The following is a 15703-nucleotide window of genomic DNA, read 5'->3' as shown; positions in this document are numbered from 1 at the left end:
GCTGACTTCGCATCCTCAGTCTCGCCGCTGGAGCGTACAAAGCATCTCGCCTCCCATCCACCATGTACAACGGCATTGGCTTGACGACTCCGCGTGGAAGGTGCATATTCAAACTTTGTTTTCAATAGCGAACAGGGATACTGATCTATACATCACAGTGGCACTAATGGATACGTGGTCCGCAACTTGTCCGCGCTGCGAAGCCACCAAAGCGTACAAGATCGCGCAAGTGCATGGGACGTAGCACCCCCGAAGCACAGAGAACCCGACGCGGAGATTCTGGAGCACGAGCGGAAGCGGACGGTGGAAGTAAAATGTCTCGAGTTGCAGCTCAAGTTGGAGGACGAGGGGTATGTTCAATTTCGCGCTTACTGCATGGACACAATCAGCTCATGAGTCTCATAGCATCGATGAAGACAAGATCGAGGAACAGATCAACGAGCTCCGGGAAAAGCTTCTTGCAGAGTCAAGCTCCCTCGTTCAAAACGCGAAGTCTCTGAAGCCCTCCGACACACATGGGATTGCTGCTGCCAAGAAGGAAGAGCTCAGCAAGATGGCCAGGGCTTTCGGCACCCGCCAGGACTACCACGAAGGAGACGCGTTTGACCGGGAGAAGCAGGAGGAACAGCGCATGCGTAGGGTGGCGGAGCGGGAGGAACGTGAGCGCCAGAGGGAGGAGGAGCGGGCCAAGATGCAGGCTCAGAAGGAAAAGTGGGAGGCCGAGCGCAAGGAGCGGGACCGTCTCCGCAGGCGAGAGGAGGACAGGCGGAGGAAGGAGCGGGAGGAAGAGATGAAACGCAGAGACAGGATGCCTCCTCCGCCTCTGCCGCCCTCTCGTGGCGGGAGGGACTACCGTGACCGCCGTAGCAGGAGCAGGAGCCCCGTCCGCCGTGGTGGGTCCCCTGGCGATGATCGCGACTACCCACGCAGACGCTCCCCTTCCCCTCCTCGCCGCCGTGCTGCTTCCCGTTCCCCATCATCTCCCCCCGCCCGCAACAGGCGACGCTTCGAGTCTCGTTCCCCCTCTCGCTCGCCGCCTCCGCGCTACCGCCGCTCTGGCTCCGTTGAGCCTCCCTCGAGGGGCGAGCGCGGTATGACGGAGTCCCCTCCCCCGCACGCTCCCAGGTCGCCTCCAGTTTATAGGAGGGACCGCCGTCGCTCGCCGTCTCGTTCTCCGTCACGGTCAAGGTCGCCGGCACGGCGCAATCGGTCTCCTGACGACAGAGGCAGGAGGGACACTCGGTCTCCTTCTCCGCCTGCTGGGGAGCGTGGTCCTCGTCGTCGCGGTCGGTCTTCCTCGAGCGACTCTTCCATGTCTGTCAGCTCTGCGTCAGATCGGAGCGACTGAGCTCATTGTTGGTTCCTTCATGCACCCTGTACGGACAAAACCATGCCGCTCCTGGCTGCTGCTGCTGCGTGTACGATAGGTTCGATGACGTGTCTCTTGTATCCGGACGTCGTTATGCTCGCACCATATTATATTACATACAACATAAATCTACCGGGTCATGTCCTCTGGTTGAGCCCTCTACAATCTAGGTTGGGCAACATCGCCCTGGAAGAAAGGATCCGATTGGTACCTTGCGTAAGCTGGTCGTTCCAATGACTTCAGAGCGACGCGTTTGTCTGTCTCTATATCTTCTATGAGAGCCTCTGTGTGCAGCAAGTCAGCCGTAGCTCGGCGTTCCTCTCCTTGGGGCCGACGCACCTCGGGAGACATAGTCAAGTTCGGGGCGGATATAGCCAAGGATGATGACCTTCATGTTGTGACCATAGAAGTCATTGCTGAACGGGTGCATGATATGAATTTCCTACGGCAACGTATGAGTGTGTATGCCAACAGATAAGACGGCGCTGGATGGACATACGGCAGACATCCTTTCGTTCTTGTAGAACGGATTCCAGCCGAGGCTCATCACCATCGGGAGCACCTTCCCTTCTTCTTCACTCAGAACGACTTGTCCGTCCTTCTCCCTAGATACTTGCGCGTAGCCATAGTACACGCCAGGCTCGGTCACAGAGCTCATCGGGGTGATGCTCTCATCCGGCAGATTAGCTACACAGAAGACGAGTGAGTCTGGGTCGTTCCAAAGCAGCTTCGGGAAGACGTACCGGTTGGACAGCCCAGGTCCTTCCCTCCTCGACCAAACCCCCTCTGAACTGCACCCGACAAGAGGATCGGGAACGGTTGCTGTGGGACCTCCGATCCAGCGATCGACGGCCGTCGAGCGCGGTACGATTCGGTGCCCTCGAGGACGGTTGGTCGCTCTTCGAGTCCCATGTCGGTCATACGTTGATGGATGGGCGAGATGGCAGGCTTGATATAAGTACAGTCCGCAGGTATCGTGATTATAAATAATGACGGGATGGCGGGACAGGCGTGAGTGACTCTTTTACATGCAAGTGTGCTATGTGCCGAGATTACCGGAAGCATCGAGACACGGGCGGCTGCGCTGGGCCTGCCTTGTCCGCTGCCGTCATGGCCCACCACTACCCCCAGCACGCACAGACGCAGGGCTACCAGCCGTATCCTGCAGCGAACTATGGTTACACTGCGGCTTACTATCCGGCATATCCAGCACGTTCAGGAGCCGCCGGCTACCCGTACGATCCTGCTGGTGCGGCGTTAACCCATCCCCAAGGAGGACCTCCGACCGCTCCTGAAATCCCCGGAGTGTCAGCTCAGCTCGCGTCCCATGCAATACAACGGTTGATATCTGTGGAGATGCGGGATGCTGGTTTTGAGGCCGCTGAGCCTGGAGCGATCAGACGGTTGGAGCTGGAAGTGGCTGCTTGTATGTTCCAGCCACCGCGTGCACTCCAGGACTATAATTTGACACGTGTTCAGTTGTACAACAACTGTATGAACGCGCGCATGAGTATGCAAACCTCGCGAACCGCGCGAAGCCAGTAATCCCCGACGTGCTGGCCGCGTCAGACGACTACAACCTCGAGGCGAGTGAGGTATACCGTATCAGCAAGAAGTCTCGCAAGCGGAAACGAGGTATGTGCTGTTGTAGGCTCACGCGCTGATGAGAACCTAAGTGACCTCTACCTCGTAAAGGTCAAGGGACCATGCAATTACTACCCCCGCCATCCCGGTCACCCTCGCCCGAGTTGTTGAGTTCAGACGATGAGGGTGCACCACCCACAATCCCGATGACACTTCGCCCGCTCCCGCACTATGTCCCTCCACTACCTCCAAAACACACCTACCTCAGGACCCCGGTATGCTTCGCGTATATCGTTCCAGTCTATATCTTCTCCTGATACCCTCCGTCCAGATTTCCCCGCAAAAGAAGGCTGCGCTGCCTTCCCTGGAGAAGAAACTCGAGAACGCGGCGCTTGTGCAAGAATCGTTGAAGAACCTGCTGACCGCCACTGAAGACAACACCGCAGAAGACGCAGAGATCTTGGGAGCGACAGTGAACTGGGAAGCCACGACACATCCACGGAAACGCTGGAAGCTCTCATAGTCCAGGCTGTTTGCCAATAGCACGCATCGTTCGTACCCTTTTTGTGACAGTTCCGATTCCCTTTGCCTATGCTATCTTCTTGCTATCGACAACAACAAGTAAAAATGACATGTGTGTATCAGGAGTCGACATCCATCTGATGTGCAGAAGTGGACGCTTGTGACTTATGAGCTGCTCGAGGTGGCTGTCTCCTGGTTGAAGTAGGTGCGGTGGTGTCCTCAGCTTCCTTCAATCGACGTCCAGGTGGTCTGGCCCGCCCCCGTCCGCGCCCACGACCTCGAGCCCTCCCTCTTCCCCTCCCTCTGCCTCTTCCATTCGTTGGAGCAGAGTCGTCAGACGCGCCTTCATCAACCGCAACTTGATCAGCCGCTTCAGGGTCATCACTTCCACTGCACTTGGAGACTGAATCGGCATTCGGGACGTCAACGTCGACCAGTTCCCTCTCGTCGCACGAAAACGGGACAGGGACAGCCGACCCCTGCGCCTGCTCTGCATCTTCTCCTGAAGCACCCCCTTGAAGCAAGACAGCATTAGGCTCCACGCGTCGTGGACGCTTGCTCGAGTGCGAGCCCTCGGCATCGGCTGAGGCAGCTCTCTTGGATCCAGTGGGCAAAGATTGTTGTCTCGAGGGCTGAGAGGCCTCGGCTGTCGTCTCCGTTGTCCGACTCATGGGCTGCGCTGAACCAGCAGTGTTCTCGGGAACCGGTGCCTGCTTACGGCGTGGTCTTGGTTTGGGCTTTGGTTTGGAGGTTGCCGCGTTCGGTGCTGGTTCTGGTACAGGTGTTGAAGCGGGTGCTGTGGGAGTGGATCCAGTAGCTGGTGTAGGAGTGACAACGGGCGTGTTTGTGGAGGCACGGGGACGATATGATTCAGGATGAAGGATTAAAATCTCTTCCGGGTTCGGAGGTACAGTACGTCGAGGCGGCAGACGTTTCGAGGTAGAGGGAGCTTGCGACGACTCGCGACTGTCGGCGTGATCTTCGGGTTCAGGAGTCATCCCCTGGGCTGTCCGTTTCACGATGATGTTGTAACGCGTACGACACTGCAAAATGACAGTCAGACTTGAGTGCAGCTCAAATATGGATAACGTTACCATGTTGTCGGTTCGACCATTGTTGAGAAGCTTGCTGACCTCCTTCCACTTGCCTTCTCCGGCCTGCTCCACCGCTCGAAGCAGCGCCGCGTCCTGCTCTGGTGTCCATTTACCTCGGGTCAAGGTCGGATTCAGGTACTCTTGGTAACGGTCGCGGCATTGTTCGCTATTGCGACCGGCCACGTACTGGCATACATCAACCCATGTCTTGCCAAACACATCGACGGCACGACGCAACTGCTCGTCTTCTTCGGGAGTCCAAGGACCGCGGCTCAGTTCAGGGTCGAGAGAACGCGTATATCGGTTTTGGCATTGCGCTGCGGTAGCATCCTCCGATACCATCCTTGCCACTGCACGGAACTCGTTAAAGAGCATCAAGCAACAGTGTAGTAGCTTGACATACCCAGTCCCCAGCTGCCCGTGCCGTAGACATCGACGGCTTTCAGAAGTCGCTCATCCGTTTCTGGCGTCCATGTATGAGTCTTCCTGACGATGGCATTTCGTAGGCAATCCACCGGAGTGCGCCCAGTCTACCAGAAAAGTGAGATGTAAGTTCAATATGAGGTCCTGCCGATTAAACAACGCACACCAAGCTTCTTGGCGATTTCCACCCAGTCGACTTCGCCCTCATTAGCGGTAGCGACCAACTGCTTAACCCTAGCAATCTCTGACTGGGTCCATTGAGAATTAATGAACTGTGGATGGCGTTCGCCCAACCAGCGTATCTCACATTCTTTCGCCGATCGCTGTACTGTGGAGTTGGCCAATGTAACCTGCGAACAGCGTCAATGCGATGAAGATATCAAAGGAGGTGCGGGGATTAACCTTCTGGGCCACACGTTCCCAGTCAATTCCTTCCTTGTTCATCGTAAAGTCAGGAACCGCTTGTCCCGTCCCAGGCATGAAAGGAGGAAGTCCGCTATCACGCAAGACTTCAGTCAGATATGACAGAGATGTGCCCTGAGACGACTCACCGGGCTTGTGCTTCCAATGCATGCAGACGATAGTTCTCGGAGCGCACCGCATCAGTTAAGGCGTCCAGCTCCTGTGCCTTCACTGTTAGACATAGTATTATGAGTTCGAAATGTGTTGTTGATTAAGTAGAACGCATACTTGGATGAAACTCAATAAACTCTTGGTAGGTCTGCCGCCTCATAGCGTCTCTGTAGAAGGGAGAGCTCTATCGTGATCATTAGCGTGCACTTCAAGCAAATGATACGTAAGACGCACCTCGTCAAGAAGGTCACCAATAGAGACCGGTCCTCTCGGTCTCACTGCACCAGGGATCACTACGTAACCCCCACCACTGGGTATCGGTTCCTCGTCCTCCTCGTCTTCTGAGACTTCTACGGCAGCCTAAGACAACATTACATCTCCAAGCACGCCATAAAAGATAGAAGCACTCACCAGCAACTTATCCAGATGCTTCAATTCTGTCTCCAAGCGATCCGTGTAGACCTTCAGCGCATACTGGTGCTCCTTGTTTGCTTGAACTGCCGCGGGCACACGGTCCTTTAGGTCAACCGGTGTTGCTACACTCATTGTCTGTGCGAGTTACGCGAAGGTCTTCCCTGGTCTGGACAATAGCATAGCGAGAACAAGTGGTCGTGGCACAAGAAGAAGAGCACTGACAATTGCGTCCTCGGTAGGCGCTTCAGATACCCGTGCTTCTCGGGAACCTGCACTATGACGCCCTCTGCGACCGCCATCATGTCGCGTCTATATAGCGGTTCGGCCTCGAGGCTCTCCTCTCCTCCAGCCCTTTATCATCACCTTTGCACCACCGAAACCAGAACTCTACTCTTTGATGGCATGCACAAAGACACTGGACGTCCAGCGCATACTCGCGCAGGAGCCTACGGGCGCGGCGCGCTGGCAAACGCTGGTCAAGACCGACCCTAAGAGAACGGTCCGTGCTCTTACTATCGTCGGATTTGATAACGAGACAGTCGACGGCGACACTATGTGGGACATGCCTCACGTCCTCGTGCATCTCAAGAACGAGGCTCAGAACCCCAAAAGCGAGGTTTGGAAGAGGCTCGTGGACGCTGGTGTCTACAATGCGCTGTACGTATTCCGGGTATACTATTGTGGACGAAGAGACGTGACTTGCTTATCTCTTGTTCTGCTCGTATGTATCATGGTGTAACAGGTGTTTCTGCGTTCTCAACGCTCAGGGTACTGCGCTCGTGAAAGACGAGAATGCGGCCACACAAGCGAAGGCAGAACAGCAAGCCAAGCAAGTACGCGACCCAATATTATAGATATCCTCCCGTGGCAGACACTAATGGTTGGTTGGTAGCAAATGTATTCCCCGTGGTTCATACCCTTCCAGGTCATTTGCGCCGCAGTACTGTTTTGTGGTAACGTCGTTACCCCTGCCGAGCATCGAATGATTGAAGACATACGGAAGCATTGGTCAACCATGATGCAGAGAGTGAGCTATGATTGTTTTGGCTTTTGATACTCTAGTACTGATTCATGACTGTCATTGACCAGATATGGACGCAACCAATGTATTGCTTGGAACCTGATCAGAGGGGCGTGGTCGAGAGGGCAATGCTGGCCCAAGTTCCGATACGATTGGCGGTGCTGGACCCGTCATTCCTAGGGTATGTAGATCATGTCTTGCGCAATACCTTTAGGCTCACATGCACGTAGCGTGTTTCTCAAACCGTCAGATCTCACCTTCGCAGTCTGCTTCCGTAACTGGATTTACGCAAGTTCGCGGCAGGATATTCAGCTCAATTCAGGCTTCCTCGTTGCTTTGCTGAGCCAACCCCACACACCCCCACACTGGACACGATACCTTGAATCACATCCTCTCCCACCCATGCGTGCACTTCTGCCCCGTATTATATTAGGCGCAAGCAAGGCTGCTGGGCAGACACCGAAGAAACGCACCCCACAGCAAGCCGCAGATACTATTGTTTCATCATGCGTACGACATCTGCGGGTCCCGGAGATGACTCTGAATGAACAATCTCTGGAGTTGCATTTCTTGCGCGCTCTCACCATCCCCTCGAAGACTGAGTTTCTCGCGCTACCTCGTGCAATGTTCAAGTCTGCCGATATATGGGCTGCCGCTGTGGAGGTCTTGCGTCGGGCAGCAAAGGAAGGCACAGATGAGGCCCAGGAAGCGTATCTGGACGCACTTGAAGCCTTCTCTGCTTTGATGGGTCCCATTTCCAAGGAAGGTCCGGAATTTGCGAATGCACTGGCGGTTGGATGGGCCTCCTGTGGGCTTTTCGAAGCTCTGGACGAGTCAGTTGACTACCTGGTGAAGATAATCGGCGGTCCGAGTACGTAGCCATCCTATCGCTGGCCAGTTCTTCCCGTGAAGCCACACCTGACCTATTGTGTTCAGTGACTCTGACTTTCATACTCAAAATTCTTGTCGATGACGTCGTCCCCAGGGTCAATGCAGAGACACGAAACCTCCTACGCGCTCTGTTCCCCCGTCCTCGCCTGGCTTCCGGACTTACCGTCTCGTTGCCGGGAAAACCCCAGGAACACATGGACCAACAAGCCGAATTCATGTCACGCATCAAGGATACGGGAGATTTAGATCCCAGCAATCCGATTTGGAGGCAAGCTGCCTGGGAGATGCTTGCAAACCTGATGGCGGCCATTGGGGTTGAGAACGCTCTCAGTGTGCCATGCTCCCGGTCGAGCTGCAACGAGCCGGTGTCCGCGGCGAGGAAGGTGAGTTGCAAGAAGTGCGAGGCGCAGTTTTGCTCGCAGGGATGTCTGAAGAGGTGTGCAATACTTTCTCATGAGCGGATTCTATGACTGACCTGCATGTGCACTACTACTAGTGATAAGGAGCATGGGCGGGCTTGTCCCGGCATAGACTCCGCGCAGCGAATCTACGACGGCGTGGCCGCAACCAACAGGGATATCAGGAATCGGCAATTGGTGGCCTACAGCATCCTCACTGTTGTCACCGCGCTTGCTCTCTGGATCTTGTATGTCTTGCTGCGCGGTATGTGGAGGCTGGTCGCTGGCTTGGTCTGGCGCCTCGTCGGGTTGATTCCGACCTCCGAGTAGGTGTGAAGTACAACCCAAATGCGTCATATAACACATACTTCCCTTGTTCCTATGCGACATCGTTGTGAACGATTGCCGGCGCGCTGTCTGTTGCTGATACCAGAGTGTCACCCTACGTCGACGGTTGTGGCTCATATAATTTCCATACATATGTGCGTCATGTCAACCTGGGGATCACATGCATCAAACGCATTGCACGGACGCGAAGCCAATCAGTTATTATGCTGCCAAGCTCAAAGAACGGACGACTCGTACAACGCGTGCAGCAGAAGGAGGATGTTGTACGCACGACTGACACGCTTCGGCTTTGGATTGCTGTGTGTCGGCTTTCCCATTGTGGTCTTAGGGGCGCTGGTATGGGTGACTGTCGAAGTTCAACTCCGTGGTCTCTGGATTGTTGCGGCAGAATTCAATTACAGAGGATGGCACTTGATTCTTACCTACTTTACCAGTCGGGACACCGGACGCGTCTTGCAGGCCATGTGATCGCGTGAGTCACGAGCAGGAAACATGATTCTGCCGTCATAGTGCCAACTTTCGGACTCGTTTGCTCCCTCCTCCGTTCCGTGTCCTCACCACGTCCCACCCCTCTCTCTCCTCCCAAACCACCAGTCAGGATGTTCCGCATGCCGGTTCGACGCATGGCGACGGCCGCTCGCCAGTCGCTCAAAATTGGCCTCATCCCCGCCGACGGTATTGGCAAGGAAGTCATCCCGGCCGCGAAGAAAGTTCTTGAAGCGATAGGCTCGGACATCCCAAAGCCTGAATTCGTTCCTCTGTTGGCAGGATGGGAGGTGTTTATGCACAGTGGGACTGCGTTGCCGGAGGAGACGGTCCAGTGAGTCTTACCTACGATCTAGTATCTTCTGCCTTCACGAACGTTTGCTGGCACCAGAGCTTTGAAGGAATGCGATGGTGCACTGTTCGGTGCAGTCAGGTATGTGAATTTTACCAACCCTCGAACTTCGGATTGAAATGCCTAACCGTGGTGTGCTAGCTCGCCATCGAGGAGAGTGACCGGCTACTCTTCGCCGATTGTTGCGTTGCGCAAGGAGTTGGACTTGTACGCTAACGTCCGTCCCGTTGTATCTGTCAGTACTTTCTATACTGAAAGCTTGGCATATGCTGAAGTAGACTGTAGGTCGCTGCGAACCCTGGGGACAAGCCGGACGTCGACCTCGTAGTCGTGCGGGAGAACACGGAGTGTCTGGTGTGTACTATATCATCCTCGCTTGATTGTTTTACTCATATTCACAATATTGGGATGTAGTATGTGAAGCAGGAACAAATGATTACGACAGACAATGGGCGTGAAGCCCGTGCGACGCGCCTCATCACAGAGCGCGCATCTCGCAGGATCGGAAAGATGGCATTTGAGATTGCACTCGGGCGACCGCGCAAGGTGAATATTCAAGCCCACTTCCTGACATGGTGCAATGACTGACATTCAACAGCAAGTCACGATCATCCACAAGTCCAACGTTCTCTCCGTGACGGACGGCTTGTTCCGGGAAACTATTCGTGCCATTCCCAACTTGCCCGAGGTGAATGGTCGATATGATAGTGTGAAGATCGAAGAGCAGATTGTCGACAGTGCTGTTTACCGGTACGAGTGGTTTTATTTGTGTTATCTGTGCGTGCTAACATTGATGTCGTCCAGTCTGTTCCGGGAACCACAGTGAGTGGTAGAGCTTCTAGTTTAGAGAAGCCCTGCATTGATCAATCGTACTATCAGAATTTACGATGTCATGGTCGCTCCCAACCTGTATGGCGACATCCTCTCGTGAGTACTCGGTTGCATGGATGAATTGAAGTTGCAACTGACGTATACACCGCTTACAGAGATGCCGCTGCTGCCCTTGTGGGTTCACTTGGACTTGTGCCCTCGGTCAATGCAGGTGACAAGTTCGTCATGGGCGAACCGTAAGTACCATGGTGCTTCAACACGTCTTGCATTCTCACCGCGGGCTCCATCCAGCGTCCATGGCTCGGCCCCTGACATTGAGGGCAAAGGAATCGCAAACCCTCTTGCGGCTATCCGGTCGTCAGCACTCATGCTCCGTTTCCTCGGCTACCCTGCAGGAGCCGACAGAATCGACCTCGCGGTCGACCAGGTCATTCGAGAAGGCGAGGTCCTGACACCGGACTTGGGTGGCAAGAGCAGCACGCAGGATGTCCTCGACGCGGTGCTCAAGAAGCTTTAAACTCCAGTAGCTCTCATTCCGATGCGACGCAAGTTCGTCCTCAGACCGGATCGAATTTTGCATACTTCATGCTTGAGCAATTGATGTTTAGGTCAACCTGACTCGACTTTACAATTGACGTACGGCTACTCGGACAGGCCCACAAAATGGTGATCTGTTGTCCAGCACGCTTGATCCGCCCGAAGGACCATTCGGCATTGCGTGCGCCGACAGAACAGCGTCAAATCGCGAGAAAAATATTCCAAGGACCTGATTGCGGCAGGGTAGGTATCTCCCCTCATCTTGTGCGAGCGAGCGTCGGACCAGCGCTGTTCACTTGGCAGGACAGGTGGTCAGGAGATGGTCGACAGTGACCTGCAGCGACTGGCAGCGATTGCCGCAAGGCAAATTGTCTGAACCACGAGCGCCTCGCTGTCGGCGGGTACGTCACAACCTGCCGGCAAAACATTCCCGCTCAGCGTCATAAGGCTTGCCTTGCCATGTTTTCCCCGGATTGCTCGATCACCCCGGAAGTCTTCGCCTGCGCAACGCCTATAAGATCACGTCTTCAGATATGAGAAGAATTCGTCACTCCCTCCTCTTTCTCGCTGTCAATATCCCGTCCTGCTGCACCTTGGCAAGGTCTGTATGGAATCGATGATCGAGCCGCGTCGCTCGCTGGAGGACTTCGAGCTCTCCAGCATTCCACCACAACAGTCGGAGAGCGGACAGCAGACTCCTGCCAGTAGCGCCCCTCTGACTGCGCTTGCTTCACCGGATGCGTTACAGAGAGCCATTCACGACAATGTAAATGTGCAGGAGCTCGCCCCCATTGACGGTGGAATCAGAGCATGGACGTTCTGTGGTTGTTCTTTCGTGCTGGAGATGTTCATATGGGGATTCTGCTTCAGGTGTGTGTATCCCCACAATGCGCAGCGAAGTTGACTCACGTCGTGTTGTCAGTTACGGTATCTTCCAAGGTATAGCGCGCCTTGAGGCTTCTAGCTTTACAAAGTGACTCACAAACGCCTTCCCATCTCCGGATGCCAAATTGGCGGGCAGATTACTACACGACGCACCCGCCATTCAATACGGCTTCCAGCATCTCGATCGCAGCAGTCGGGACGATCGCCATGGCACTTCAGTACGCTGAGGTAAATCCAATGCACTGTGACTGCGCAGATCGCTGTACCTGCCTCGTGGACATGTAGACTTAGCCTCACCCACTTGACAGGCACTCGCCCTCACTTGTTTTTTTGGTCGATATCCCGACTACTTGAACGCTGGCATGTGGATTGGGCTCGTGCTATACTTCCTATCCATCTTCTGCTCAAGTTTTGCAACACAGGTATATTCTATTTTGTCCACTGAATCTGATTTGCAGCATTCACATATGCATAGGTATGGCAACTTCTGCTGTTGCAAGGAGTTGTTTTCGGCATTGCGGGCGGGTTGCTGTATGTTCCCACGATCAAACTCATGCCCGAATGGTTCTCTGCGCGCAGAGGACTCGCCGGTGGCATTATCTTCGCGGGAGGAGGTGTCGGCGGTACGCACGTCTCCTGCCGTCATTCAATTACAAAGACCTGATGTTTCTACCTAATACTTCTACAGGCTTCATCTTTCCTTTCGCACTGAATGCGCTGCTGGACAAGGTGGGCTTTCGCTGGGGTCTTCGAATCTGGTCTATCGTCTCGACAAGCTGCTGTGCATTTGCGCTGCTAGGAATCCGTCCTCGTTTACCTGTTCCAAAGTTCACCGCAGGACAGAGACGGCCGCGTTTCATCCCTCCTCAGCTTGGCTTTACGAAAAACCCGTTGTACTGGGGTGTGGTGAGCACTTCTCCCTTCATACCACAGTCATCCTCGATGGTTGACTGCCACTTTCTCGCGCCATTGTAGTCCTTGGCACTTCTTCTGCAAGGGTTCTCGTACTTCCCCGTGTCTCTCTACATTGCCAGCTTCACGCGAGCACTCTCCGACCCGCTCACGGCCACCATCGTCCTGTCGCTCTTCAACTCGTCAGCCGTCGCGGGACAGATCGTGCTCGGACACCTGAGCGACCGGTTCCCGTACCCATGGATCATGTTCGCCAGCGCAGTTGGGAGCGGCGCCGTCGCCTTCCTCCTCTGGGGCCTGGCGAATGCCGCCACCCAGCTGTACTTCTTCGCCGTCATCTTTGGTGCTCTGGTATGTTTCTTCTCACCGCTCCCTGTCCCATTCTCCGGTAACTCAGTAACTGACCGGTTCCCTCGGCAGAACGGAGGCTTTTCATCAACGTGGTACAACGCTGCGTTCGATTGTGCGAGACGCAAACCTGAGCACACGGGCATTGCGATCGCTTCGACAGCGCTCTTCAAGGGCATCTCGGCTGTCGTTGGGCCCATCCTCTCTGGTGTCTTGCTTGAGGCTGGCAAGGGCTCATCAATGGGAGGCGTCTTCGGCCGCGAGGGGTATGGTGCAGTAGAGATCTTCGTGGGCTCCTGCGCATTGGCGACGGGAGCCGTCAGCCTATTCATCGCTTTCGCGAAGAGGCGGGCTGGTTTCAACTTTGCCTAGTCAGTAAACTGAAGGAGAAGGGCTACATTCAAATTGTACTCGTACGCATGACTAGGACTCTCACACCTTTGCTCATGGTCGGAGCTCAGTGCCATGGCAATACAAGATCATATTGGTCGCTCCGGAGTTCAACATAAACGAGATAAAACTACAAGCACATGACCACGGGAACTACTAGCACATTTCCAACTACTGAGTCATCGACATACAAGTACAACTTGAGCGGAATTGCTGACACAGGGTGAGATTAGGCCCCGCGGCGTCTCGGCAGCGGAACCTCCTCGACGGCCGCCCTCACGGCCTGGTCGAACCACTCCGCATCGTGCCGCTTGCGCGGCATCTTCTCCTTCTCTGCGCGCAGGAGCTTGATCAGCTCTGACGCCTGTCCGCGTGTGATCCCAACGGCTGCCCTTTGCTTCACTTCCCATGGGATACCCAGCTCTGTGGCGAGCTGCCAGATCCACTTAATCTGTACGCCCGTGGGCTCCCCGTGGCAGTTCGACCAAGTCAGCGGATGGCCGGGCTCTGAACCCTAAGTGCGTGGGCATGTAAGAAGGGGCCGTAGTCCCGTGAGAGATGATAGACATGAAGTCACTTACCGGTCCCCCACGGCCCAGTGCGTTGATGAAGTCCGCCTCGACAAGCTCTCCCTTCTCAAACTTTGTGAGAAGTGTGCTCGCCTCTGCCTTGGTCACATTCTGCCCGTTTGCATCAGCACGGACAATGAATGGTATGACGATCCTCGTCCTGTCAGACATGACCCAGAGGTAGTTGTGCTGCGGGTCCGTCATCGGCTCTACATGCCCCAGGAATTGATATTAGTTCGACGTGCCGCCGAACTCCGAAGACGATGAGCAAGGGTTACCGTGTCCGGTCTTCCACATATCAGGCGTATAACCTGTCCAACAAGGCATTATGCTTGTATATGGTGCTTATTGGATGTGTTTATGTTGTTCTGAGGGACTGCAGTCGATCGTAGGGAGGGAGGGCAGTAAAGGGGTTCGTGATGAGAGAAAGGAAGGCGCAGTGGGGAGAGGAATGCTCGCACTGGTTGTTATATCGTCTATGCTTTCCTCGGGACCTTGAGGAGGGTCAACGTTTCAACTACGGTTTGTGTTTCATCATTGCTGAAAATTGGTTGGGAGCGTAGTTTCGACCACAGTCTGGTATTCCCAACGGCCTGATAAGGCGACTGCATCACCATATCAGGTAGACAGCCCACACCCCGATTGCCATCTCTGCACAAGTCGCATCAATTCGCAAAGAAGGAGGAGGCGGCAGTGTCGGGGGTCCCGTGACTTCCTGGAAGCGTCCGTCTCTGCACCCTTACACTTGCCAAAGTTGCCATGAAGGGCTTATTAAATCCGAACGAGACGTGAGACTGAATGACGCTAATATTTGCACCGCAGGATATTGGCCGGACGAAAGGTAAAGTCCGTTGCAGTGTGTGTAGGTGAGTGAGCTCCTTCACGCTGATTCCTGGCTACGAGGGGCCAGGTTTCAAATCGGAGGAAAGGTAAATTTGGTAGCTCAGATAGGTTCGAATTCCGTCGTTTCAGGATGCTGCAAAGGATGAGCGGACTCTCGCGAGGGGTTGTCCGGAATGGTCGACGGCGGTACTAGAGCGAAAGGACGTCGAGGCTTTAATAGAGGTGGGGTCGACGAGGGTTCTAGCTCACTTTCACGTCCGCGGTGTGGGAGGGGCCCCGCGGAGTCAGTCGGTGGAGATCCGTATCTGCATGGTGCCAGATGGAGTTGCAAGGAGATATTGCGCTTGCCCCGCGACTTGGGACAGTGACATCCAGAAAGGTGACCTTTCTGGTGACCCACTGTCGATGGTTACATAATTGCAAGAAATGCATGGCATGGCTGAGAATGCTAGAAGAAAGCTTCCACCCAAGGTTCACCTGACATCCAAGGTTCACCTGAATATCTTCCGCCGCCGCTTTTGAGGTGCAGCCCGCGGCGACTTGACGACCTTCGACTCGTTCAAAAGCACACCTCCAGGTCCTCAGTTTGAACACCGTGATTGACCTCCGAGACCGACGAAACAATTTGTCCGCTCTTCCCACCTCAACTGTTGACCAGGTCAATCTTCCCAGTCACAGCCGAGGCCAGGTATGCTCGCAGCGGAGACCGACGTGCAACCGCGCGCCGACTGTCCTGTTGAGGACCATGACTACCGAGATAACGATGTGCCCGACTACGATCGCGGGGAGGGCTTGTCGTCTGCAGAAGGGCTCGGGTTACACCGTGTCGGACCATTTGGAAATCACCACGCGCAGAGGAGCGTTGTCTATGATACAAGTATGGCAGCTTCGATATAATTCGCAATTGTGTGGT

General features: G+C 54.8%; 9 protein-coding genes across 9 annotated transcripts; 6 read left to right on the top strand and 3 right to left on the bottom strand.

Annotated features, from left to right (window-relative positions):
• Positions 1-62: 62 nt before the first annotated feature.
• Positions 63-466, top strand: L226DRAFT_431857 (cwf21-domain-containing protein; the record flags this gene model as incomplete). The annotated part of the gene is made up of 3 exons (XM_067674709.1): positions 63-100; positions 159-350; positions 406-466. Coding segments are annotated over 3 exons (291 nt in total), but the record flags the coding sequence as incomplete, so codon positions are not given.
• On the top strand, positions 402-1438 carry L226DRAFT_72042 (uncharacterized protein). The gene has a single exon (XM_067687191.1). The coding sequence runs from the start codon at positions 554-556 to the stop codon at positions 1346-1348; it is 795 nt and encodes a 264-aa protein (XP_067534919.1). The 5' UTR covers positions 402-553; the 3' UTR covers positions 1349-1438.
• L226DRAFT_487062 (riboflavin kinase) lies at positions 1410-2410 on the bottom strand. The gene is made up of 4 exons (XM_067677183.1): positions 2113-2410; positions 1869-2056; positions 1709-1811; positions 1410-1653 (listed from the first exon to the last, which is right to left on the bottom strand). Exons 1-4 carry the CDS (start codon positions 2288-2290, stop codon positions 1529-1531), a joined length of 594 nt encoding a protein of 197 aa, XP_067534918.1. The 5' UTR covers positions 2291-2410; the 3' UTR covers positions 1410-1528.
• A 48-nt stretch (positions 2411-2458) lies between these two features.
• On the top strand, positions 2459-3476 carry L226DRAFT_560599 (uncharacterized protein; the record flags this gene model as incomplete). The annotated part of the gene is made up of 4 exons (XM_067683374.1): positions 2459-2795; positions 2849-3004; positions 3065-3228; positions 3285-3476. Exons 1-4 carry the CDS (start codon positions 2480-2482, stop codon positions 3474-3476), a joined length of 828 nt encoding a protein of 275 aa, XP_067534917.1. The 5' UTR covers positions 2459-2479.
• A 33-nt stretch (positions 3477-3509) lies between these two features.
• L226DRAFT_535234 (uncharacterized protein) lies at positions 3510-6189 on the bottom strand. The gene is made up of 9 exons (XM_067680858.1): positions 5977-6189; positions 5800-5925; positions 5683-5749; positions 5544-5625; positions 5395-5488; positions 5157-5342; positions 4973-5099; positions 4570-4919; positions 3510-4518 (listed from the first exon to the last, which is right to left on the bottom strand). Exons 1-9 carry the CDS (start codon positions 6109-6111, stop codon positions 3595-3597), a joined length of 2091 nt encoding a protein of 696 aa, XP_067534916.1. The 5' UTR covers positions 6112-6189; the 3' UTR covers positions 3510-3594.
• A 143-nt stretch (positions 6190-6332) lies between these two features.
• Positions 6333-8792, top strand: L226DRAFT_553092 (uncharacterized protein). Its single transcript, XM_067682906.1, has 7 exons — positions 6333-6636; positions 6722-6812; positions 6872-7006; positions 7069-7181; positions 7231-7871; positions 7937-8327; positions 8388-8792. Exons 1-7 carry the CDS (start codon positions 6377-6379, stop codon positions 8617-8619), a joined length of 1863 nt encoding a protein of 620 aa, XP_067534915.1. The 5' UTR covers positions 6333-6376; the 3' UTR covers positions 8620-8792.
• Positions 8793-9204: 412 nt separating this feature from the next.
• Positions 9205-11086, top strand: L226DRAFT_487055 (homoisocitrate dehydrogenase). Its single transcript, XM_067677182.1, has 10 exons — positions 9205-9457; positions 9515-9556; positions 9617-9710; positions 9761-9829; positions 9890-10021; positions 10074-10225; positions 10280-10297; positions 10355-10402; positions 10462-10542; positions 10598-11086. The coding sequence occupies exons 1-10, from the start codon at positions 9237-9239 to the stop codon at positions 10821-10823; spliced, it is 1083 nt and encodes a 360-aa protein (XP_067534914.1). The 5' UTR covers positions 9205-9236; the 3' UTR covers positions 10824-11086.
• Positions 11087-11174: 88 nt separating this feature from the next.
• On the top strand, positions 11175-13487 carry L226DRAFT_487054 (MFS general substrate transporter). Its single transcript, XM_067677181.1, has 8 exons — positions 11175-11713; positions 11766-11782; positions 11865-11956; positions 12037-12150; positions 12204-12351; positions 12417-12634; positions 12704-12991; positions 13061-13487. Exons 1-8 carry the CDS (start codon positions 11451-11453, stop codon positions 13358-13360), a joined length of 1440 nt encoding a protein of 479 aa, XP_067534913.1. The 5' UTR covers positions 11175-11450; the 3' UTR covers positions 13361-13487.
• L226DRAFT_613216 (uncharacterized protein) lies at positions 13451-14377 on the bottom strand. The gene is made up of 3 exons (XM_067686477.1): positions 14226-14377; positions 13960-14156; positions 13451-13892 (listed from the first exon to the last, which is right to left on the bottom strand). Exons 1-3 carry the CDS (start codon positions 14272-14274, stop codon positions 13608-13610), a joined length of 531 nt encoding a protein of 176 aa, XP_067534912.1. The 5' UTR covers positions 14275-14377; the 3' UTR covers positions 13451-13607.
• Between the last annotated feature and the right edge of the window lie 1326 nt (positions 14378-15703).

The sequence above is a fragment of the Lentinus tigrinus genome, assembly GCF_003813185.1.
Source record: "Lentinus tigrinus ALCF2SS1-7 unplaced genomic scaffold L226scaffold_13, whole genome shotgun sequence".
Taxonomy (NCBI): Eukaryota; Fungi; Basidiomycota; class Agaricomycetes; order Polyporales; family Polyporaceae; genus Lentinus; species Lentinus tigrinus.
This window is presented reverse-complemented; position numbering and strand designations above follow the sequence as displayed.

Bases quoted from the DNA above. Each gene is read 5' to 3' on its own strand.
- L226DRAFT_487054 (XM_067677181.1), top strand. From the start codon at position 11,451: ATGGAATCGATGATCGAGCCGCGTCGCTCGCTGGAGGACTTCGAGCTC. The intron at 11,957-12,036 runs GTAAATCCAATG...CCCACTTGACAG, and splicing joins TGGCACTTCAGTACGCTGAG to GCACTCGCCCTCACTTGTTT. The intron at 12,151-12,203 runs GTATATTCTATT...ACATATGCATAG, and splicing joins GCTCAAGTTTTGCAACACAG to GTATGGCAACTTCTGCTGTT.
- L226DRAFT_487055 (XM_067677182.1), top strand. From the start codon at position 9,237: ATGTTCCGCATGCCGGTTCGACGCATGGCGACGGCCGCTCGCCAGTCG. The intron at 10,022-10,073 runs GTGAATATTCAA...GACATTCAACAG, and splicing joins CACTCGGGCGACCGCGCAAG to CAAGTCACGATCATCCACAA. The intron at 10,543-10,597 runs GTAAGTACCATG...GGCTCCATCCAG, and splicing joins AAGTTCGTCATGGGCGAACC to CGTCCATGGCTCGGCCCCTG.
- L226DRAFT_613216 (XM_067686477.1), bottom strand. From the start codon at position 14,274: ATGCCTTGTTGGACAGGTTATACGCCTGATATGTGGAAGACCGGACAC. The intron at 14,157-14,225 runs GTAACCCTTGCT...TGGGGCATGTAG, and splicing joins TATGTGGAAGACCGGACACG to AGCCGATGACGGACCCGCAG. The intron at 13,893-13,959 runs GTAAGTGACTTC...CCACGCACTTAG, and splicing joins CACTGGGCCGTGGGGGACCG to GGTTCAGAGCCCGGCCATCC.
- L226DRAFT_72042 (XM_067687191.1), top strand. From the start codon at position 554: ATGGCCAGGGCTTTCGGCACCCGCCAGGACTACCACGAAGGAGACGCG.
- L226DRAFT_487062 (XM_067677183.1), bottom strand. From the start codon at position 2,290: ATGACCGACATGGGACTCGAAGAGCGACCAACCGTCCTCGAGGGCACC. The intron at 1,812-1,868 runs GTATGTCCATCC...ACGTTGCCGTAG, and splicing joins AGAACGAAAGGATGTCTGCC to GAAATTCATATCATGCACCC. The intron at 1,654-1,708 runs GTGCGTCGGCCC...TGCTGCACACAG, and splicing joins ACTTGACTATGTCTCCCGAG to AGGCTCTCATAGAAGATATA.
- L226DRAFT_553092 (XM_067682906.1), top strand. From the start codon at position 6,377: ATGGCATGCACAAAGACACTGGACGTCCAGCGCATACTCGCGCAGGAG. The intron at 6,637-6,721 runs GTACGTATTCCG...ATGGTGTAACAG, and splicing joins GCTGGTGTCTACAATGCGCT to GTGTTTCTGCGTTCTCAACG. The intron at 6,813-6,871 runs GTACGCGACCCA...GTTGGTTGGTAG, and splicing joins CAGAACAGCAAGCCAAGCAA to CAAATGTATTCCCCGTGGTT.
- L226DRAFT_535234 (XM_067680858.1), bottom strand. From the start codon at position 6,111: ATGAGTGTAGCAACACCGGTTGACCTAAAGGACCGTGTGCCCGCGGCA. The intron at 5,926-5,976 runs GTGAGTGCTTCT...ATGTTGTCTTAG, and splicing joins AGCATCTGGATAAGTTGCTG to GCTGCCGTAGAAGTCTCAGA. The intron at 4,920-4,972 runs GTATGTCAAGCT...AGTTCCGTGCAG, and splicing joins CACGGGCAGCTGGGGACTGG to TGGCAAGGATGGTATCGGAG.